Here is a 25,182-nt window from a genome sequence, read left to right on the forward strand (position 1 = left end):
CAGCGTGCGGACACGGTCCTGGTGTACATCATTAGTGAACACAGTAGGGGGGGATATTGCTGTATTACATGATGCTATACAACATCAAAATAAAACGGTCCTTTTACGGGGGTGTATAAGTGTATAATCTTTGTATAACAGAATATAACAAAGGTGTCTTGACCAATACGGGGACCACCAACGTTAGACCACTCTTCCAATGCATATCATTAGTAGGCACAGCAAAGACGGATATTGCTTTATGAAATGTAATATCCTGCGTCTGCGTGATATAGGCTTGGGTTTCCTAATGATTATTATAGCGTTTACTTGTACAATAACAATCAAAAATAGGCTTGATATAAAGATATAAAGGTTTGTGAGTAAAACACATTACATTAAATTCTTTTTTGCCAGTCTTAGAGGTCATACCAATACAATAACGTAAAAGATAATGTATACTCTATAAATGTACCTGATAAAAAGTCAAACGTTGTTGATACAATATTTGTGATTCTTGTAGAAATGCGTTTTGGGTCTTCCTTGAGGATTGTTTTGATTGTATTGATAATGTTTTGGTTCCCTTACGACGAGGGCATTTACAACACGTGAAATGTTTTCCATCTTCCACTGAAGAAGGTGTCTGTAAGAAGAGATTTATCGCCATAAGTCACGCAATAATGGTCACAACAACAAGTGAAATCCGGTTAATAAATTTCACTATCATTAAAATGAGATTTTTATTTGTAAGAGGTCATTCAAGCATTCTAGCTCAGCTAGAGGCCTAAGTTTTGCGTTAGGTGGACTTTATTTTATGGACAACTATAAACATTGACGACATATGGCATGATTGCAACAGCTGTGATTCTAAAATATTCGCTTCTCAAACATTTTAAACATAGTACAGCTTCAAAGTACAATATTTCTTTCTTGTATACAGCCAAAATCTCTGAGGTTCTAGTTCAAGCAAGTAAAACCCCAATTTTCCCAAACATGTCTTCTATCAGAGGTTTCCCAACGTAAGTGCTGACATGACGAATACGCCTGGGCCTGACAAGGGGACATTGATATTGTAGTACTGCTGTACATTTCTTTTTCCATGAGCTCCATAGAGAGCTTCATTTCCTTACCACCCACTAATGGATATCACGAAAACAAAAGTAAAACAGTCGCCACAGAATGACCCGTAAAGGGAAGGATACAAGTATGGCTGATTGCGTACGGATCAGTAACATCTAGATCTTTGAATCGACAAGACAGGGATTTTTTAAATTTTTTTTTATTCAAATGATGTATGTGTTAACTTCAACCACGTCTATATATGATTAATATAAGATTTGTTCTGAAGCTTAAAATTTAAGCCCCTAAAAGGGTCAATGTTTATGGATTACCTTGGAACTAATGAGACTGATTTGAGAATCCCATTTATGTTACCACACGCTGTGACATGCCCTTACATTTGCCATATTGTTTGAGTCTATGAACAATTCATGATCTTTAGAACCAACATCAGCTGTTTTCGTTTTAAGTACCTGACATATGGCAATACGCGTACGGTTTAAAATCTTGTGAAATTGGCCGGCATGCATGGTGCCAACTTAATTTTTGGAAAACTCATGAGTCATGGCCATCTGTGCAATCAGCACGCCCGCATGATGATGATGATTAAAACTCAGCAAAGCTTGTGGTTTTGGCGTAAGAAGTTCTGGCGTTATGGAACATGAAAGTTGGCGCGGTCCTAAAAAAGACCCCCGCCCCCGAGTCCTGGTATGAGTCTCTAACACGAGACCTCCATTTAACCATTCTAGCGGTGTCCCTAGCCGAAGCTATCTAGCTATTCAATTCACGAGGCAAAATATTGAAACCCGCCAAGGACTTGAACTCAGTACCTCCTTGTTTTGAATCAACGACCATAGCTACAGGGCAACCGTGCCACCCACGGTGCATCGATGTAAAAGAAATTCAGCAATGCACAGATCTGTCGACTATCAGTAAACACACTCATGTAACATTAGGACATTGCGTGTATAAAACATAAATATAAAGAAGAATGTAAAGATAAATATAGACATAAGTTATGTAATCATCATGTGGATGGATATTGCTTAGTCTTTGAAACTGTTAGTAACATTACAAACTCGGATACCCACCAAATGTATATAAATTGATGGGCATTCATCTGATCACGACTTTCAAATGTGCATGAAGGTGAACAATTTTCACTGGAGACACGAAACATGTTGCCGAAGCTGAGGGGATAATTGTCCAGCGTCAACAGGTGTCCACCTTGAATATTCATTACTCTAACTCCTTACTGTCATGCAACCAAGCAGTTCTATCCAGCCATCGTAGGCCATTCAATTACGTTTTCTTTATACTTCATTTCATCAACAGTATTACCACCAAGGGCTTGTTTGTATGAACTACTTAACAAACCAACATAAAATGTATTGGATTGCACAGCTGCAATTGCAAAGGGATTCATTTTAATAAAAGGAAAATAGAACTAGTCCTTATGGTCCTGTGTGAGGTTAACCAAAACGGATGGCAACTAAATATTTTTGTTTATCGGTTCAAAGTATTCCCTAAAATTATCTACTATGCACTGATAGGACGTAAAATTGAGGTCCCGTGTCTGGGGAGAGCCATACCCCAGGTCAAACCAAACCGATGACAAGACAAAAATAGTGTAGGTCTATTTCTGAGACTAAAGATAATATTACCAATGCAAATTCAGAATTAAATTTCACGATGTATGATTTGTACATTATTTAAAACAATCAGTGTTCTATTTTAAAGAAATAAGAGGCGGGAAAACAAAACGAATAACTAATGCAGTAGGGGCGGGCTTTTAGTTTACATACAACAACGTAGTCTGCATTATTGCCAATTCAGTTGTGACCGCCTCCACACGTTCTGATGCGTCACGTGTTAGAAGCAAAGAATACATTACCAGAGCGGGAGAGAGAGAGACCTCATTCTGCAGGTAGCAGCCCGTGGCTTCAATTCAAGACAAGTAAGAGCTTCTATTTTCTGTTTATTGCCGCGCCATGAAGTCAATGTATTTATGTTCTACACTACAGTATGCGATTACCTGTAAGATATACAGAATCGTTAGATTCTTTGATGTATCTTTGGCTTAGATATATCTGTCATATTGCCCGAGCAAAATCACAGGATTCGTCCCATTGTTGTGATCTAATCACATCAATGAATGGCCCATTTTACTAAATGAAACTACATATGCATCAGGGCGCTAAAGGAATAGCAAATGCGTAAGTCCTCAGTTTTGCGTAGTATCAAAAGTGAAGAACCCTTATTAGACGTACATGTACGTTGAGACAGTCAACAATCAAAATGCGGTAATTCAATTTCGAACCACGATACTTAGCAGTTAATGTACCTTTCTGAAGTTTGTATAAACAGATAATCTTTCTATTATCTTATGTAGCGAAAGGTTAGTGCTAGATGTTTCCAGTGCATTGCAGGTTGTATCTTTATTCTTATAATCCAAATGTACATTCTGAGTCTATGTTAGCTATAACGATAAAGTTTAGGCGCAGCTTTTGGCTTTTACGACGATTGACCCAAAGAACTTACCGGCCATTATCCCTGCCCCAGAGGAAACATGTGCGTCACACAGTAGGGATGTGTAGATAGTATTGTGTCAAGGACATTTGGAATGTGTTATAAAACGCCGATAAAAGTCAGTAATGATGGCATTCATACATTTTTGTTGGCACTTAGACTTGCGACTCTATCCACATTTCTCATGCTGGAGAAGAATAAGAAAAGTTATCTCAATATTACCCATGTTATGAAAACTACGCAACAGTTTGAAATTTATGCTGTAATAAAAAAAGCGTACATAAGACCTTTAAAATGAACACACCTCGCAAGGAAACATGACAAAATGACTTCTAGTTGTGGACTCAACGAACAAAAACTCCTTGGAGAAAGAGGTCCTCGGCTTGGAAAAGCCATGAGAAACAATCTTGAGGCAGCAGAGAAAGCCTGTGCCTTTTTGTGCCAGGAAAGTCGGGGATTGACCAACCTCGGCTGGTTGCCCAGGTGAGGGTGTCTGATGATTAAACACCCGAACCCCGGGTTTATAACTGATGATGTGTCCTTGTCGTGCACTATAAGAGTGTATTCTGGAGTTGCACAGTCACGCAAACACGAAGCAGTACGTATGAACTATTCAGTGAAGATCTAAACCTCCCGTTGGTTTTAGACCGCAGGCAGAAACACTCATCTGGTTTAAGTTCCGGACTGACCTGAAAACGCAAAAACGTCACTGCTGTCGCCAATGGGCCTGAATCGGACTATACCGATAGACATAAAACTGCAAGATCTAAGGATGAAACACTATGTATCATAACATTCTATCATATAAGTCGCACTTATTTAATCCGGGTGCATGAAATATTTTACGAGGATTCCCTTCAACAAAAATATAGAGGTTGAATTTTAGATGTTTTCCTCTTCGATATTCATTTCAAAGGTACCGACGACTTTCGTATAAACATCATTTCAACACTCTATTGATATTTATTTGATGTGATAGATGGCGACAGCAGTCTGTTTGAGTTTCGCTGGACCACCATCCAATTAAGTTAAAAGGAGGACGCGTAAACACATGTACAAGTGAATTCAGGCCACGAAGCCCCATGCGATTGCAAATCCATCTACCACTGGCCAAGGATTTTGCGATCTCGCTTTAAGATGTTAGCAGGGCTTTTTTTCTTAGTAAAATAATTACCTCGTACATGTACTTAGTGTAGGTAAGGCACTGATTCAGGCCACACGTGTACAGTGGTGCTGGTCGCCAGGAAGGTAGAATGTGATTAGAAAATAGAAATGAAAATACTTGGTTATCATTTTTAGTAGGGTGTTTCATGTCGAGATAACCGGCTGTCGTTTTATCATATAAAAGTTCATTTCCAAAAGGCCCAAGGACAAATGGATCTGGAGATTGAATTTCACTTGCTCCACCTCACAAGAGAATGACTGATGTGATGATGATGATGATAATAATAATGATATGATGATGATGATGAATTGATGATGATGAGAATTGTCCATAGCTCCAACACTTAGGCAGGGAAGAACATAAAACGCTGGATAAAATAGTTCATTTAAACCCTAGCCCTCGACAATAGACTACAGAATAATAACTAATAATAGATTTATTCAAGACAGGATAAGGTCCTCTTTACACTGGACGGCAATCACTGAGCAACATCACAGAGGCCAAATGTGTTTTTCTAATTTGTCTAAAATAAATATTTTCCCAAATAAGGACCAAGTAAGCTACACAATTGCAAAATTCCCGTTCACGGTGTTGGCATATTCTTGAAACTAAAAGATAGCGCAATAGACGTCTATGTGATCAGTCTGTGGGATGATGTATCACAACAAATGTTGTCTTTGAATAGATTTTGACGCTTTTTGGCTTCTTTCTACTTACTTGCAAGCCCATTTTGTGTAAATCTATTTGGCTTCTGCCTTTCACTCAACATACATCCGCATTAAAAGCTATTTTTGCCTGACTTTATATCAGTCCTTGGTAACACCTACTAAACATCAAATTTTCAAGATACCGTTTACATGAAGGAGGTTGATAGAACCCTCCACAATGTCCAAAGGGACCAATTATCACCAAGAAGAGCCTGGATACATGTAGCTTGGTGTCGCGTTGCAAAGTTGTTTTTTTCATGTCTCTATGGCTTACATACATACATACATAATTCATCCGGCTTTACACCGGTGGGGCACAGTCCAAAGCACAAGTTTTCCAGTATGATCTGTCCTTCATGGCAGACACTAAACTTGACCCTGACAGTCCAATGTCTCTTTCTATCATTGTCTTTAAGGTAATGTATGGTCGGCCAACTCTGCGCCTTCCTTCTGGCAGCCAGTCCATTAGTCTCCCTGCAGGCTCGTTCCCACGAACCGCGTGCCCTGCCAGGGCGAGCCGGCGCTGCCTCACCACAGATGAAATGGCTGGGAGTGGGCCGTATAGTTGCTTGTTGGTTAAACAGTCTCTCCATGAAACATTATACACCTTTCTCAAAATTTTCGTATAAGTACCATCCAATTTTTTGCTCTGGGCTGCTGTCATAGTCCATGACTCACAACTATACAGTAGAATGGACTCAGTACATGCTTTAAACACTTCGGTTTTTGTGTGCTTTCTGATGGGTGCTTTCCATATCTTTTGTAAGGAATGGAGAGAACTCCAGGCTTGAGCAATCCTACATTCCATATCCTTCTCAGAATTGGTATAGCCACCTAAGTACTTAAAGTCTACTACACGCTCGATTTCAGAACCATTTCTATGGCTTAAAGATGTGTAAAATCGTCAAAGGAACAGCTGGAAACGTGATAGTAGAAGGTGAAACGCCATATACAAAAGGAGAAAGAAAGATGAAAAGTGTTTTCGAATTCAAACTTCACATAGATGCGTTGTTAGGTAAAGAAATGTGGTAATAATAATGGTATATTTTTCAAAGGGCGTGGAACAACCCTGTAAATTCGACATTTCTTGTTTGCCTAATAGCAACCGAACCAAGCTGCAAGCTCATTTTGATAAAACATTAATGATCTACACAAACTTTATCACCGCAGGCCTCTTTGTAACGAGGCAATTACACTCCTTTGCTTCTACATGTATCAAGTTACTTTCAGCCATTGCGAAAATATCATGTTGTTGTTTCTTCATCTTTGGTAACATGTAAAGCGCGACTGTAACAGAACCCAGGAACTGAGACAATTAGTTCGCGCATGCGCTTTAATGGATGTATTTTTGATGCACCAATCCAGTATTAGTCTAAATGTCTATTGATTAACGGTCGCAAATGATTCCTAATAAAATATACTGCTTTGATTTGGTTTTGTGTCCACGCCATCTGTGGTACAGTCCAACTCCCCATGCAACAGAACCGGTTCAGATATGTTGCAGACGGCTCTCCTCTCCATCCCCTGCCCACACGTTGCTCTCATGGACACATCAACATTGGCCTGGGTTGAAACACTTTTTTTTTTCATTTGACTTCCAGATTTGGGGATATTTAGGGATTCTATGGTTTCTGATAGGACCAGGATTAAGTGAGACACAGCGTCATTGTAATTTAAACATCAGGAATGAAAATGATTTTTGGTGCGCCGTTTTCTGTAGGTTTGGTGTGCCGTTTTCAGAATTCAATAGGGTGTTGTACTGTGATGGAAGTACTTTAAAGATTGCTACATATTATTGATTTGAGAGACTGTAACAAGGATTAAAAAACGTTTTAGGCAGAGAAGCCGAAATGTTCCTTTCTCAACAAAGTTTCAACATCGTCCAGTTACGGATAGAACTGATTATGAAGATACGTACAGTCAGATTCAATATAAATTTAGTAAAACTCAATAAGGCGCAATGGGAAAAATTCGGTTAAATCCATAAAAGGTCGCCCTATGCTCGGTTAATGATCCAGCCAGCTTCCACAAGTTGTTACGTCCGATGGGTGATTAATTTTTTATTCTATAGGACCCCACGTGGTGTATATTCAGCATGGCCTAATTGTTTGCCTATGGGACTGACATTTTCTTCCAACCAGCTGTTTGTCTGGCGGGGTTTGAGACTTGTGGTGTACGATTACTGGTGATATTAAAACGCCCTGGCAAGGAGGGCTTTTAACACTTCTATAAATCAGAGCGGTATTATTGTCTCTATCGAAAGCTTTATTAAAATGTGTGAGAAAGCTCACTTGCGATTTGTGTAAGCCGGAGTTGGAATTAATCCACAAGCACCCCAACATGTTTAGCGACTAAGATGAACAAAAGGGGTCAAAACTGCCCCATTATAATTTGACTAGTAATATCTTTTACTAGTGTATATTTTCACAACCGTTTGTGTGTCTGTGTTCTTGTGTGTGTCTGTCTGTCAACAAGATAATCTAAACGGCTTGATAAATTGGTTTCGTACTTGGTGTGTGAAAAACATTACTTGATAAATATACACGAGAGTGCAACATCCGTCACGAGATAGCATACATCGCTTTAGCAAAAAGCAGTTGCTTTCATAAGATCAGGTACGCAATTGTCGCCTAATGTAGGGTTAATACAATCAGTGACCTGCATTGTGTATGAATATGCTAGTAATGTTAGGACGTTATCCTTTATGCGCTTCTGATTCAATCAGGGGAGAAAGTTACCATTTCAAAGTACACCGTGAAGTTAATGCTTACGACGCTTTGCAGCTATCAGCTATCTGCATTTAGATTAGACAAGGCTTACGGAACACACATCACTAAGGTCAGAAAAGTTTGTCAGCTAGACTTGACAGAGCCATTTCCTAGAACAGACGCATTAAAACTTTTTGTGTCTTTCTTTTTTCTCTCTGATGAAGACGTCAACGTCACAGAAAATATGTGTTCCAAAGGCATTGTATTATTGAGCATAAATTGTTAACATTAATAACTTTTATTTCGTAATTGACATGACGTAAAACGAGTCTAACACTTTTGGCAACACGTGTAAATTATTTTTTTGAAACTTTAAAAATACACTAATTATTAAATGTTGGTACATGAAATGTACATATTACAATGTTAAGGTATTATCATTGAGTCTTGTACTGAGAGTATAATATATATCCTGTCGCCGTCTACAGTCAAGTGGCAATATGATTGATTATTAGCTAGTAGCTGACACAGTGATACGTTCTGCTCGTAGGCCGGCACACCAGGGTTTTTCCTTCAGGCTGTGGGTCTGGCAGGAGAGGATTAAGAAATCTTCGAGAAATGAAAGCAGATGGCATATCCTCGGGCAAACTAATTAAGATAAGCTGTCTACAGAGTACTCAAAGGTCTGTTCTTTAGAAAGGTAATTATTGTCATCACATATCAATCTTGGGAGTAAATTTAATGGCGGGAGCAGGTGTTGATGCTATTTGCCTGTACTATTTGTAATTCATCATATAACGGGTAATGTTCACCAATAATCATATTTAGACTGGGGGGGGGGGTGGCTGGGGGCTAGAAGTGCCCACGCCAACTCTGACGTCGAATAAAGCCATCCTAGCACACGTCGTGCTGGGACTACAAAACTTGCTGACTATTCCTAAAGTATTGTTGGCAACAAATCCTAAGTAAAAAATATGCCTATTTCAATTTGTGTCGTCATGGTTCCTTACAGGCACATTTTACCGAATATATAATTTCTGTTTAGATAATGAGGTTTCAAGGTTTAATTGCTAGACCACAATTGTTTTTTTTTTTCTATATCATCAACATCCTATGTACTTTTATGTTACATTTATGATTAAATATTCATAATCATGCTCACTTGATGACGTCATGGTCAAAATCCAAGATGGCGAACTTTGTCAGTAGCGACAGTAAACATGTTATTTTTACAAAAGTTCCGTCAGCATATTTTTTTTGTACAAAACACATTTGTATGAACCCTTTAATCCACTTCTATTGGGTTTTAGGCTTTTGGGTTATATGTACAAAAGAATACATCTTCTGTAACTGATCGTTTGTCCCTTTTTTACAGATTCGTGCTACCACTCCAATGGCGTTGACAATGACAAAATATGATATTACTCATTATTTCTAGATGAATATGTAGAGTGGGTGGGTAGGTATGACCGTCCGAGATGAATAACACGGAATGTAGACAGGATATAGTTATGATTGACTTTAATTCTTCGAGTCCTTGGGTCTATAAGAATGAGTCAGATTTTCAAAACGGATCATTCCCCCTTACTGGAACAGCATCCTCTCTCTCTATCGCATCTCAATCCGCCCTTATCATTTTCTACGGAGCCGCCACGTTTCTGTCACTAGTAGGAAACTCTATGGTAGTACTAGTGCTTACCAGAGATGCCCTGAAACGGACAGACCTAAACGTGTATCTCATAAACTTGGCGTTCGCGGATATCACCATGGCAGTGTTTTGCATGCCGTTTAGTTTTACCGAAGTTATGCTGCAGGGGTGGATATGGGGAGAAGTAATGTGTCCTCTGGTAAGATTCTCACAGCAAACAAGCGTGCTAGTGAGCATCTTTACCCTCGTGACGATCGGAGTTGATCGTTACTACGGCGTGGTGCACCCCCTGATGATTCGGGTGACGAAGACCAGGGCCAGGCTGATCGTGGTATTGATCTGGGTGCTGTCGTCCGGCCTGGCCATCCCCCAGTTGGTCGTCTCCCGACAGGTGGTCTACAGTAACGGCGACGTGAACATGTGCGAGGAGATCTGGGCCAACAATTACGAGTTCGGCTACACCATCGCCTTCATGATCGTGTCCTACGCCCTGCCCGTGGTGGTCCTGTGCGGCACGTACCTCCGGATCGGTACCGAGCTGTGGGGCAAGGCACCGGCAGATGTCGGCCGGATCGACGACAACAACCAAGCACGCCAACGGAAGAAGGTAACTCATTTCAAGATCGTAAGCAACATCCAGCTGTTAGATCCGGGATTCTTACTGGGAATATCGCATAATATAAAGCTAGAGACAACGTGACACTTAAAGGTCTTTATGATTTACCTTTTAATTGGGATATTGCTAAAATACTGAATAATGAGTAGTCTCAAAGGTCTAGGAACGCATGTGCATGTTAGCGAGTATGGTGCATTATGGTCTGGATAAAAGTTCAAGAGCTCTTTGCTTGTTGACAAGTTCTGGTTGTCTAAACATGGTTGTCTAGACGTTCTTTGGCTACACAAGATGACACTAGTTTGATCTAATTTGGAATTGTTCTGGCAAATGGTCGCGAGTGAAGGGTCCAAAATGCAAAGGGACCAAAATGCTCAGACCCTGTACGAATTGCTGAATAGATACACTGCAGTATCGGATTTTGGTCTGATAAGAACCAATAAAGGTCAAGGTCAATTTTGGACCCCTGGGGGCTTTCTACGCTACTGCAGAAACAATCTCGCTTTATGTGTCTTTTGTTCTCTTTTGTCTTTTGAAATAAACCAGCTCTTAGAAAGCAAATGACGTGTTTGGTTGAGTGTTGTTGTCATGATCCATGTAAAATACATCAGATCTAATAAGAAGTAATAAAGGCCAAGGCGGCTTTCTACGCTACTTCATGTACGGGATAGAAAAAAAATTCACGCATTTTGTGTCTTTTGTCCTCGTCATACCATGATCTTGATCTTCTGTGTCTATTTTTAGATCATCAAGATGCTGTGCACAGTGGTCATCATGTTCGTGGTGTCATGGCTGCCTCTCCACGTGTTCCGCTTCATCCTGGACCTGCATCCCGAGTTCGTGTACGGCAACCCGGACCGATCCTACATCTTCTTCTTCTGGTAAGATTCTTTTTCTTCTTCTTTTTTTTCAACTTAGCAACAATGTAAGCATAGACGCGTTTTAGGTGACGTCACATGATCGCTACCATGTTGGTGTCCAATTTGCATTTCAGTGAATAAAAACATATTCAATTCATCAATCTTCTAAAACTCTCAAATAATCCCTATTATACATCAAAGGGTCCAGAAAACCAGGAGGCAGATTAAATATGCTGTACACGCTTGAGCAATACAACAGGGATACCAAGATGGTGGTCAGCACCTGCCTTGTTAATATTGGGAGTTGGTAAAAGTTTGTCAAATCAACAAAAAGCAAACTGGTTGAGATAGATTGAAATAATTTAATCAAGATTAGTGACATGAACATTAACATGAAGAACAAAATGAAGTTTATGTCGAAGGCCCATTAGTAGATGACGTTTCCTTACATGAATATAAACCCGAAAAACATATTCAGATCAGCATCGTAGCGGTTAACCAATAGTAACTAACAGATATAGCTCATATACTGACAATTTTAATCTGAAACCAGTTCGTCAACTCAAAAAGTCATATTACATTATCACGTAATTAGACTACGTTTTTCCTGATTTCTAAACCTAGACTAAGCTCTTGCTTACACTTGTCAAAATGGCGCCAAGCAATTCAACGTAATCTCTTTAACCACTGCAGCTGCCCCGAAGTAAAGGTACTACTAACAGTGGCTCATGCACAACTGAGCAATCAAAGATTCATATTAACCTCATTCTTTTTAGATCAGCGATGCTGTTATAATGTGGCCCTGACTTGTAACATGCGTCACCTTTTAATACATTTATCCAATTATCTCGAGCCTGTTTGGAATGGTTACAAGAGGTCCTCTCTAATTGAGTCAGACAACCGCTGTTTCTCAAGAACATAGGAACACATTGAGTCAATGTACGCTTTGTACATGTACAATGTACATTGAGTCAACCAGCTGCTAGAAAGCCAATAGCGTGGTTGGTCAGGGTGTTGTTGGCATGAAGTTGTTTTCATTGACGCATGTAAAAAAAATTGCATACGGTATACAGAGACAGAACATACAATTTGCTACTACTGTGAGGTACGGCTTCGACAATTTGATAGTTTCGCTTCTCTATGCAAGTATAATGAGATGGCTGCCAGTGTCAGTGCGCATATTGTCCCCTCAACCCTAACTTGGTAATGTACGTCTTTGCCTCCATGAAATCTATGAGAAGGGACCTGCAGGCCGATTTACGTTCTTCATGAATAAAGGCACAAAGACTCTTCATAGATTTATACATGGTTATCTCTTTATAAAGGTTAATGTCTTTTGGCCATGTGCGATAGTTAGTATATGATTAAAGAAGCTTGATTGCTTTTAATATCTTTCCATACAGCGCCCACTGGCTGGCAATGTCCCATAGCTTCATGAACCCGATTGTGTACAGCTTCATGAACGATCGATTCCGGGTAAGTAGTATATATCATTGTTATACAATTACTTATAAAGGCGAGAAAACTTATGATAAACTACACCAGAGGAAATCAGGGGAGAACTTGAAAGCTCTTTTTATTTTATTTCAGATCAAATTTCTTTTCGAAGATTAGAGACAGGGATTTTTATGTGAAGTTCCTCGGTATTTACTTGGTGTGTTAATGTCCGAATATGTTGGTATACGGTAAATCTGGAAACGTGGCTTGTCTACAGTGCTTAAGGTTTATTAAAATAATCTATAAACATCAGAACCCATCAACCCGGATAGGGGTTCAGATTTCCGAGAAGTCATGTTTATCGGGCAATCGGCCGCACAGTTGTCCTGACGAACGAAGACTATACGAACGCCACGAACTCAATTATGTTGTTGAAAACATGATTTACATAACACGATTTCATGTGTGCGCAGGTTGAGCTGTGCCACCTGCTCCGGCAAATGGTGGCCTGCCGTGCGGCTCGTCGGCGCCCCGCTATCCAACAGCGCCGCAAGAAGATGGGAAACATAGAGATGGTGGAGCTCAAGAATCAACCAGGCAACACCGACGGCAGCATGTCCCAATCCCCGGATCCGCAGGCTTGTAGTCCCCAGTCTCCACTGACGTTCTTCAATGAAATAGAAGGGAGAGGCCGAAGATACACAAGGTAAGGAATAAGCCATCCCATAGTTCCTTATACATGCGCATGTTCGGTCGTGATGCTTTATTTTCTTTGTAGTTCATGACCCTTAAACCGGCTGGTTTCTTGCCCAGGGTAAGAACAATAAGGAAGTGCTCCCACTGTGACTTGTCCAGCAGTTTGAATGGTGGATTGACCCCCATAACCACATAAACTCATAAACATCCCAGACTGTCTACCAGCTAGAAACAATGGTCAGAGACAGATTAGCATATTACTGGTCACAGATTCAAATACTGTACTGGTTCAAAGTACTGGTTTTCATAGGAACATTATCAAATCATACAGAATGATCCAAAGTAAGTAACAAAGTTACACAATGCAAGGTTTCAATTAGATAATATCATGTGATAATAAGATAATACTACATGCAGTTCTTGAAAGAACAACTTTTTTTTTCAAATTTCAAATTAGCCTTGTCAAAATTGTAACAGAGTATCTATTTGCATCTGCATTTTTAAACTTGAAAATGTCTTCCTTATAGTTGAATTAGCTCTCATGAGTTGTGTGTGTAGAAATATGACTTGTAATACTTGACTTATAGTAAGAAACCAATTTAGTCCTGTGCTCTGTAGAACTGCACACATAACTGCCAGCCAATGTCTCAGACTGAAGAGCAACCCAATGTTTTTCATTACTTCATATTCTGGGCTAAGTGTTCTTCAAGCTAACTTCTTTATGTGTATTCTTACTTTAATTTCTCTTTTGTCTCTAGATTTCAAACATGATTTGAAGAGTAACTTGTACTTGGTAAACTTTCTCAGCCAGGCCACCACTGATGTGCACTGTATGGGTGCCTGTAGCATACTGAAGGGCATAGTTTATATTATCTGCTCTTTATATAGTTTTACCGGGCGGCCCCTTTAACCTTGAAAAGATTCCCACTAAATCTTTTTGTAGCATTCTACTATCATACATGCTACCTATTACATACGTATCAGATAAAACAAGAGATGACATAACACATTTGGTTTATCTTTCAAAAGCATGGGTTCAAGTGAATATCCTGCAACAGACGTCGCAGTAAGAAATGTTATGGAAACACTCTACAGATGACCCGTCGGAAACGCCTCATCACAAATTCTTTAGACCAAATGTCAACAAATCCATTGCCTCACTAAAGAGATTATCCTACGAGACCATGTCTCGTCATCGAAACTATGTTTTGCTCCAACGCCACCCCATGGTCACACCACTCATAAGGCTCCATTAATTCGGGAGTGTTGACCAACAATTTTCTTTTTTTTTTGCACAATTCGACAGTTTTAGGCTTGATTTGTGACATGCATTGTTATCCTTCAACGTTTCAGTATAAAAAAAAGCATTTAGAAAAAATATGTTGAGTTCTAGGTATATCTTGGGAAAACTTTATTGACACTTTAAGTTTGCTACTCACTCATGTGGTGTTTCGTTAGCAGAGTCTTGAGCTGAGCCAGAATAGAATCCCTACGATTTGATTTTAACGTTTTTTATGGAAATATGTACACCTGCTTTCCTGTTACTATTCACGAACTTTACCAAAGTTCACAAATCCTGACCCTTGTTAGCGTCGTAGGCATAAGGGGCGCTTGCACCGAACTTACTTTACCTTATATTGAGAGGGCTTTCTGTGATCAAAGTGACATCTTGGCCTTAGGTGAAATCCTAACAAGCTGGGAAGGTCTCTGTTATTTCTGTTACCGTGATATGTAAAACATGTCTTACTTGTTCACTAGCTCTATGTAGTTTATACTATTTTAAATACATAAGGTCAAATGACCCTTTTTGTGGGCTGGCAAGTCATTTCATATTTTAGTTTCTCATCATTCTGAATCCACTTCCCCTTTGAACTAAGCAAGTGAGTCTGGACTTTGAAAATGCATATGGGGCTGAGCATAAAGTCGACGCGATAGGGAAGCTCTTGTGTAAGTCGGCGACAAAGAGACAGAAAAGAATGTTTACATCTATACCCAGTGAGTTGTCCCATTGACGGTATCTGCTGTGTACATATATTCTGCGTGCGACGTAACCACCGGAAATAAGCAATGGACCAAAGATGGTGGCAGTCTGCAGCGACCCCCGTTCCAGTCCAAGGAAGGTTGATGGATTTGGACATACCGTAATTGCATTGATAAGTAGGCTGTTGTATGTCTAATACTTTTTTTTTAATCTTCACAGTCCAGTTTTGGAAACAATTCTCGACATTGTTGACGACAGGAAGCCGCCCCGGTTTGAAACAGCCTAAGCCAGAAGGAAACACCTTACAGCACGTGATCATCAACCGGGAGAGCGGCATGAGAGGAATAATGGAGTAAGAGGTATACAGCGTCAGAGTACCTGAAAGATTTGCCCTTTGCTCATTTTAATGAGTTAAAAATGAATGTTAAATTGTTAATAGATAAAGATGGTATATTTTTCCTCCGGTCATCTGGTTTGGTAATTAATTGGAGGGAATGAGGGAATGTGACCATGAAAGAATACACAAGTTGATCATGAGAGAACACAAAGTTTAACAAACCCTCGGAAAAGTTCAAAGTACAAAGTTGTAAATACGAAAATAATATCAATGTTATTATCGATTAAAGAAGATACCGCACAGTTGTAGGTAGGAAGCCAACATTGAAGCAAACGTGTATCTATCAGACATGTACTGTGCTAAAGTTCACAAATGTGCCAATTTGCAGCTTATATGGTTCCAGTGGATTTCACAACTAAAGGGCCGTACACATGCAATCTGAAGAATTTTTTTTCTTTTTTTTTTCTACCCGAAAGATAATGGTAGAAACCATAGAAAACACTTTGTGAACCCACCTAAGCAAAATAAAACTGAACAATGGTCATTGAAACTTACATGACGATATTGATTTTTTTTTAAATCACTCTTAATACTTTGGAACAGAAATAAAGCGATAAGATTGTTTGTGGAAATAGGCCAAAAGACTCATATGCAATGCTTATATCGATACTAAACACTGTTAACCTCCCTCATTATGAATTCCGTCTCGTTTGGTCTTAAAGTATGACACTTTATGAAAATAAGTTAGTTTAAACCACCAAAATGACATATTAAATGAGAATAAAAGAATTACTTAATAAACAGTTGATATTAAGATTTTCGATTTGTAAATAGTTGGTAATAATAATTTGTAAATAAATCACTTGTGAAACAGGAGAATCCATCAACATAGTTATCTATAGTTGTAACAATAACTAGTCAGGATTTACCACATGTTAGATATAGCGTTGAGTGTAAAAACAATTAGATGCAGTTCTAGAAAACAGGTGTGGGAGTGGAGTTTGGAATACACCACCCACTACCCTAGCTGTTAAGAGGGCAAAACGATAAATCTGAATAATAGAACATTCTTTTATCAAGATGTTGATGCATTATTGTTTGAAAACAAATAACAGATGTGAGGAGAGTGAGTGAACTCTGTGAGTTAATAGTTAGAATCCGTCAACTGATTCGAGGAAATATTTTAGGAAAGATGAAGGATCTATTACATTGGCGTTTCCTGCAGTTGCTCTTGTCAGAAATTCCTGCCGAAGGTATGAGATTTTCTTATTTGATTGACAGGTAGCTAACCCAAGAACCTAATAGAAGCAGGCTATGTAAACGTTCGGCAGGTTTGTTTTAAAAACTTGGAAATGAGACTTCGTAAGGCCTGTGTATATTTAGCACTTAAAGATAATCATTTTATATATCTGAAGGTACATTATTCGTTGAAAGATTTCTTCAGTAATTAAAATCTTTTGTTCTTTAAACGGAACAAAATAGCATTTGAAGTTCGGGCTATCGTGGGGTAATGACAGTAATGGCTTGAGTGATATTTCATGTTTTTGTAAAAGTATTGAATACGTGTTGAATGAAAATTATTCTAACATGTTATAAATTGGTTTGGCATAGCCCTCGATAAGAAAGGTACTAACTGACTTTAACTCATTGACGCATACAAATGTAGGAATTCAATCAAAACTGATAGCGTACCTTTTGTGAAGATTATTCAGAATTTCGTCTTTTCTTCTTAGGTTATGGACAGAAAATATATTTCAAAACTTTGTCATCTTAATCATTGTGCTCAATATTTGAAAATACGTCTTTGAATTTAACATCATACCCACGCAAATTGCATGTTCAAAGCAATCTGCCTATTGGAAAATGTCCAAAGATATATACGCATCGTCTCCCCTTTCTACAATACTCACATGTCACGTGACCTGTGTGATGGTGACTCCCGGGTCACGTGACCACTCTTCAAAGCTGAAGAAAAATGGTGGATGTTTTCTTAAAGCTTTTTAAAACAGCCTCTATTCGTCATGCGCAACAGTTTCATTCGGTTCATTTAGTAGATACGTGCTACGTATCTTACAATAATCGTTATGTCATAAAAACTCCGTGTTTGACTTAAATTACACGGTGTTGGAGACTGTGATTGACAAAGTATTGATTCGTGGCTATACGATATGATAACCGGTTGTTATATGGAGAGAAAGATATGAGCCGTGCTGTTTAAGAAATACAAGTCGATGTGGCGCCAAACGACACTTCTTTTAAAAAGTATTCTCTACATTGGGAATGTGACACAAAAGAAAAGGTAAATTTTTTGTTGTGCATTGCATTCCTAGGGGCTAATAAAAATTACACAGAGCATATTGGAAGCTGCAAATGCATAGGGTGCACAGAAATTTGGTCTGTCAGAAACATAATTACCAAAATGAAGAACATTGTTCACCTTCAGTCAAAGAAGCTGTAAACTTGATAGTGTGCGGCTCCTTACTATTCCTGGGTAAAATGAATGACAAGCTAGGTGGTCAAAAATTCAAAATAAAACGATTGGCTTGGTGATAGCTGTCTTCTGTACAAATGCTCATGTCGGCAAAAGAGTCATTCAGCCTAATTACCTGCATGTATGCAGGTATGGTTTTGATGCTGGTGGGAACTTTTCGGTAGCCGGGGATGTAGGGCGCTGTATCTCGTGAACGGATGGTGCGAGCACGACGATTTTTGGTACGTGGGTTGGGGGTGGTAGCCTAACACTCAGGTTTGATTTTGGGCCTCCTGGCGTTTGAACTTGACATTGCAGGTGGCATTTTTGGTGTTTTTGGGGCACTTTTGGCGCTGTGTGTCCGGAACGATACGCGCGATTGCGACGATTTTTGGTGCATGGGTGGGGGGTTGTTGCCTGTTGCCTAGGATTGACTTTGGGCCTTGTCGCGTTTGAACTTGACCCGGCAGGTCGAATTTTGTGTCCGAGAGGGGTGTTTCCGGAGTTATATCTTCTGAACGGCTGGTGCTGGCGCGATGATATTTGGCACATGTGTCGGCGGTGGCTGAATAATGCTCAATTTTGATTTTGGCGCCCTTGGTGCTTGAACTTGACATTTTAGGTTACCTTTTGTGCGGGCACGGGGCGTGCGCTGTATCTCCGGAACGCAAGGTACCATTGTGTTGCTATTTGGTACGTGAGTTGTTTGTGGTGTCTTGGTGGTCAGGTTTGATTTTGGGCCTCCTAGTGCTTGAACTTGATACTGTATAGGTTGATCCTGTTTTTGTGTGGTTGGGGCATCCTCCCAATATCTGCTTGGTTTTAAAAACAGATTATGGTTGGGTGTAGAACCATCATCTGGCCTGGGCCACCTTCAATGTATCAGGTTACTTAGTGGCACTGACAGTTTGCCAGATGACGGGAGTGTACAAGATTATATATCTGTTGGTCAGGTATAATTGGAGTTTGCTTATTACTCTTTGTGGTGTTTCTAGAGCTGTATAGTACTGAGTTTTAAGTTTCGGTACAAGTTCCTTTACCCTGTTGGCAATCATGGTTGAACTTGAACTTAAACAGAAGAAGATGCAATTTTCTAATGTGGAGGAGAACTGTATAGAGTGTGGGCATAAGAGAAAGGTATGTGTATGATTTGTCCTGTGTTTCTTTTTGTTTCTTTGGTAATGCCATTTCCATACTGTATACAGGTAATTTGTTGTTTTGGGCTAGTCATATTCGCTTGGTTTTTGGGCCTGCTTAATCTATGGTACAGGCAGGGTTAAGTGGTGGAGGCTTAGCTTTGTTCTGTTTTAAATTCAGTATCGTTGGTTGCATTTTGTCGCGGCAAATATATGATGAAATTCCCCTTCTAAGCAACTGCTCATTGGTTTGCGGGGATGTTTGCTGGGTGTTTGCTCTGACTACAACAGCTTCTGAACTTTTCAAAGCTTCCATTGCCAGTAGTCTGTGTAACACAAACTCCGCTGTCCAGGGCTGTAACTGGCCCCTCCCCGCGGGCCGGCGGATGTTTGGCGGGCTGCTATAAGCGAGATTTAATCAGGCTACATTGCCAGCAGCTTGCCATCTATAAATGGGATTGACAAGGGCATTTTTCATAGTAAATTATGCTGTTAAATTTGGCTTAGATACTACAGGAGATTTAGGTTTGGGTTGGATGGATTGAATGAAAATATCATACCACCCTGGGGACTAACTGTTGCTGCTGCATGGGGGCTACCACTTTTCATATTGTCTAATGTCTATGGAACTACAGATAAAAGTATCATTGGTCAAATTATGCAAGTAACATTCCGATGTCAAGTGAATAACACCCCAGAAATAAATCTTTAATGAATATCATTGGAAGAACACAAACCAAGGAGACTTAGCAGCTGCATTAGGTCAGTACATTGAAATAGGAAGATATTAGTATATCATGTGACAGAGAAACTACATGTGCATGGGCCATCTGAGACAAAAAAAGGTAGCGTCTCAACAACTTCAAAGTACTGTGGTTGGTTACATACTTAAGAAATCCAAAATAAGTAATGTTCATCCATGTCCAAACTTACAAATTCAGAAAATGGAATTTCAGAGTCAGACTTTTGCATGGTGCACAACCAACACGGTAAAAAGCTCATTTTTCCAACCACGTACCACAGACAAAAAGGCAAAAATACCCAATAGGTCTACAGAAACCCAATACATTTCATGCAGGCCTGAGGTCTACGAACTCTTGTTTCATTACTGTTTCTCGTGTGTCCCAGGTGTTACCGGGAATGTGTCACAAAGGGAAATAAAGTTCTAAATAACAAGATAACGCCTTATTACGCAATTTCTATCTCACTAGTACACTCATTAGTACACTTTAAAACGCGTTCCACACCCGAACTCTCTTGTGATCAACACGCGGTTTAATATATTCATGCTTGCTTTGTGCTGTAAACTTCAACCCGTCTCTAACTCTACAGTTATCTTTTTATAAAACTAACATTTTGCAAACCATAAAGCTTTCAAAGTTAAAAAAAAAAACATTTTGTGCTCAAATGCTCAATTGCCCAATATGGTTTATTAACTAAACATCGGTTAATTTTGTATCCACGATGAAATGACTGGGAAGTAATAGTTATTCTTTAAATAGTTCCTTCCAGGCTCTAGCAACACACTTCTTTGTTATACCTTCAATTTTTACCTGCCAACATGTCGGTAGTCCATCTGCTATCTATAATATAACATGACAACAATGGCTGGTTCTAAGTATTACTGCTGGGTGGCGCTGCAATGAGAGGCATATGGTCCCAAATATGACTCAGCTTTTCCTACACCCTACTACTGTTACCAGATTCGCCTATTTTCTTACCTAAAATCTTTTTACTTGTCATTGTTCATGACCGAAAGACAAACAGAATGATAACAAAAACACCTATGTATCATTCAAATTAGTTCGCTTGAATAGATTTTAGAATGCCATTGTTGCGCATTACATGTACTCGACAAGAATCATGTTTTTGAATGACACTTAAAATGAATTTCTTAGTCTGTAACAGCATGTTGCATTTCCCGATCTTTTTGTCTGCCCTGTGCATTTTATTGAAACACGTTGTGCTATCTTTTGCACTGTGAACAGTATGCTACCTATTTGTAAAACGTCTATGTCATTCTAATATAACATCGATAATTCAAACCTTTGATTTGATTGCGCACCCATGTAACATCTACTTCGGAATGTCTTTTTTTTTTCTGTATTTGCAAAACAAAGTATCAGGTATGCTTTTGCATAACATTACAGACGAATATCATGCCTGCCTATACTCGAACAGATGTTGAGTATTATTTGTTAATCACATATCTTAGCGGTACTAAATTTGAAACAGAGCTGTTAAACTAGGGCTACATGTAGCGACACCATACCGATATTATCTGCATGTATACTTTAACATTGTAGTTATGATGCATACGGAAAAGTGCCGAGGAAATAGGACTATATTACAACATATTCAAGACAATGATGTGACGTATATTGTTTATTCAGTGACAAAACAGTATATACGCTGTGTCTGTTAACAGAAGCTGTACTTTTCGTACGGTGGTATATCAATTAGCATATGTAACATCTTTTCAAATGGTTAAGACCTGCTTTGTACATATATACCCAAATGGCATCAACATAGGTTATGAAAAACTTCAGAAAACGTAACCATACACAATGTATGTGGAAATGAATGCACGATTGAAAACTGCTCGAAATCAATCTTCAAGTGAACCTGAAAGCATGTGTAAAGGTTGCGTTTTTTAATGATTTACGAAATGCTTTACGTGCACTTTCAGATCAGATTTCGTGCACCTAGTATGATGAAGTTTGTTATTATGAAGGATATATCTACATTATTGTGAAATATGAATAGCTGTATTCATCAAGTGGATGTAATTTAGATTGAGGTCGAGGGAAAAGAACAAGGAAAAGTCTCTTCAGATCTTGAGACACTATTTTGATATAGGTGTAGGTAAGTTCTGGCACCAGCTGCATCACAACGTAGTGAAACAGTAAGAGCATGATACTGTGATAGTTCACTTCTGTCGGTGTTCTGTTTTGTAAAGTATTTTTTTGAAAATTAAATATTCTATGTTTGAGGAGAATCATTGGCGCCCACATTTATGATGTGATGTGAATTCTTATCCTGTTTTACGCGTACACAGTTGTGACTGCTTATATTTTATTCAGCCATACTACTTTCATTATGAGGATTGCAGATTTTGGGTACCCAAGAATTGATGCAAGGGTGCGAAAAATGCCTTTTCATTATATTCCACAAATTACCGAACTTACAGAGAACGGTATAACAATAACCATGTTGTCAAGTCAGCATGGCCTAATGTTTCCTACGTCATCAGTGACATCACCAGCCTCCCACACTGCCATTCGCAAAACTGTCGGACAAACCACAGATTGAAGTTGTCGCAATTAGTGGTGGGCAGAAATAGACGAGTCAATCCTGGGTCCTGGTCTCCAGGCACTGCTGCTCATGTGTGAGGAATCAAATAGAGTCTTATGACGCACAGCAGTATTGTTATCTAGCACGTAGCACGTCCATTGCTTTATCCATACATGTCAAATTCTCTTAGCAGTTCTGATGCCTTCGAAAAAAACGTTATCTATAAAAAAAATCATATCACTACTGGAAGTTCTCCAGGAGTACTGTTATATTGGATAGCCGCCAGGGGGCCAATAATCTAATTATTTTTTTATCTTTTCAACAATTGCCAACATACATACTAAAATCACAAAGATCAATCCAGATACATTATCACAGTTTTCGAGTTATGCTGTTTACAAAAGCATACACTGACAAACCGTCCCCAAAAGCATCAGGTAGAAGCAAACAATACAATATTAATGGTGCGGCCTCTCATGTTTTTTAAAGAGCAAACAGGCATCACTGTAAGGTCACTTGTATAGCTACCGGTAATAATCGTCTTGGAAAGTGTCACCAGATAATAAAAATGTAAACGTTTAACTTTTTTTCTATTTTCTTTTGTTGGGCAGACGAAGACAATGTGACACTGCACTCAAGTTTTGTAACTTATATTAACAGTGCCACATACACGGTACAGACAAAAGGTAAAGGTAGTCTTTTACCTTCCAGACCAAATTTATGTACCCATTTTTACACCTGAGTGAAGTGACGAAGGTCTTACGTATACCTTTCCCAAGATGACAACGTCGGGGGCACGGCGGCGATCGAACTCAGGGCCTACAGATTCCGAACCGAACGCTCTACCAGTTACGCAACGCCCGACGCCACATTTATTTGACATTTGTCATTTTCCACGAGACGCAGACTGTTTAAATGAATAAAAGTCTCGTCACACATAGTCGACTTTCCCCTCCCGACATGTTCCAGACAATGGTCTTTAAAATCGTCTGCGCCAGCCGGCAATACGTTTTGAGGATCCGGAATAAACTACGGCGGAAATTACGTCCTGTTTGGATGCAATCATAGGAAGGAATTGCAGCTAGAATAGGATGCTTTCCAGATAACTTCCGCGTGAGAGGGCCTAGGGGCTTATGTGATAAACAATTCGTTTGCAGAACATTTGAATTGAATATTATACCATATATGGCATTAACGTTTTTTTTTAAATAAAACAAAATCTATCATAGGTAAACAAAATACCACCTCTAAGTCATTTGGAATTTGGTTAAACTACTAACTAGAGTTTGGGTCGCCCGACGGTCGTGCCGCTTCTGGTAGTGGTACAAGTCAGTATGATCATTGGAACCAACTTGACTAAGCCTTTTAACGCCGGTAAGTGGTAAAGTAACGTCCATTTAGCTGTTACTGGATACACACGGCTGTACTCGTTACCATAGATGGACTCTTATCCGCTCTTCTTAGCAGCACTTATGTCGTGGACGAAACACAAATTAGACTTTCGCATTTTGGGTGAAAGGTCCAGCCCCTTTTGGGGCCAGTAATTCTCAACTCAAACAAGCTTAAGATTAGAACATGTTTATTTACTACACAACATACACGCGTGGTCTCAAGATTTCATACCGAAGGTAACGTTAACCATTTTCCCCTAGTTTTCTCGCTTTTGTGCTGTGGTGTTTTGGTTCTCACAGAATGGCATCCATATTATCAGGTCAGCGTGGCCGTATTCATTATTCAACGCACGGTGAAAGATTAGTCTAGCTGCTGCAGTTTCAATGCGCTGACGCTGACATGGGTTTGATATATATTCCGACTGACGTTTCACTTGTTGGACTTTGCAATTCATTTAAAAACTTTTACATCTTATGTAAAACATATTTTAACCATATTGAAGTACAATTGCTAAATACCTTCAATTTCATGATTTTTTTGCAGTTCTTTCAAAACAAAACAAAATCGCAAATGATTATCCAAAATGCATACAGTGGAGGTGGAAAAAAGGTCAACTAGAGTACAAAGTGGATCAAAAAGCGGATGTATGCTACCCAAAGAATTAGTTTGTGGGCGTATTTCCAAGAATTCTGTAATCTCTGACCAATTGGCGCACACTCCACGACACCGTATCAAATGAATATTCATGTAATATTTGTTGCTATATAATATCTGACCTTTCAAACCAACACCAGACGAACCATAGATATTATCATCGATGTTGGGTCTCTTTTCCATGGTGTGGTTTTTCTTTCATTTGTAAACAACAAACAGAGAGAGGCAGTCTATAGTTCCAGAGTGAGGAAAGAATACCCTGCCATCATTTTGGAGGTATGGTATCGGCTCCATAGCCTTAAGGGCAGTGGGAATCGAACCTGTGACCTCGCCGTCTCGTGTACGCTAATTCAGCCATTCAACGCCAGAGAATACGGAGGCAAGGGTGAAACAAAAGCAAGGTTGGACGATATTTTGTTAACAGTTATAGTTATACGGCATATTTGACAATGATCCGTACTGCTGTTGTCAGCTGTTTGTTATTTCTGTCTGTACTACCTGACGGAAAGGCTGTCCC

At 39.3% G+C, this 25,182-nt stretch overlaps 1 protein-coding gene across 1 annotated transcript; it reads left to right on the forward strand.

Annotated features, from left to right (window-relative positions):
• The first annotated feature begins 9,414 nt into the window (after positions 1-9,414).
• LOC118412027 (QRFP-like peptide receptor) lies at positions 9,415-18,317 on the forward strand. The gene is made up of 5 exons (XM_035814615.1): positions 9,415-10,402; positions 11,153-11,289; positions 12,672-12,744; positions 13,179-13,411; positions 15,602-18,317. Exons 1-5 carry the CDS (start codon positions 9,626-9,628, stop codon positions 15,666-15,668), a joined length of 1,287 nt encoding a protein of 428 aa, XP_035670508.1. The 5' UTR covers positions 9,415-9,625; the 3' UTR covers positions 15,669-18,317.
• Positions 18,318-25,182: the final 6,865 nt, after the last annotated feature.

This window comes from Branchiostoma floridae, chromosome 3 (genome assembly GCF_000003815.2).
Source record: "Branchiostoma floridae strain S238N-H82 chromosome 3, Bfl_VNyyK, whole genome shotgun sequence".
NCBI lineage: Eukaryota > Metazoa > Chordata > Leptocardii > Amphioxiformes > Branchiostomatidae > Branchiostoma > Branchiostoma floridae.

Coding starts and splice junctions, on each gene's coding strand:
- LOC118412027 (XM_035814615.1), top strand. CDS start 9,626: ATGAATAACACGGAATGTAGACAGGATATAGTTATGATTGACTTTAAT. Junction 10,403..11,152: donor AAGCACGCCAACGGAAGAAG/GTAACTCATTTC, acceptor GTCTATTTTTAG/ATCATCAAGATGCTGTGCAC. Junction 12,745..13,178: donor TCATGAACGATCGATTCCGG/GTAAGTAGTATA, acceptor ATGTGTGCGCAG/GTTGAGCTGTGCCACCTGCT.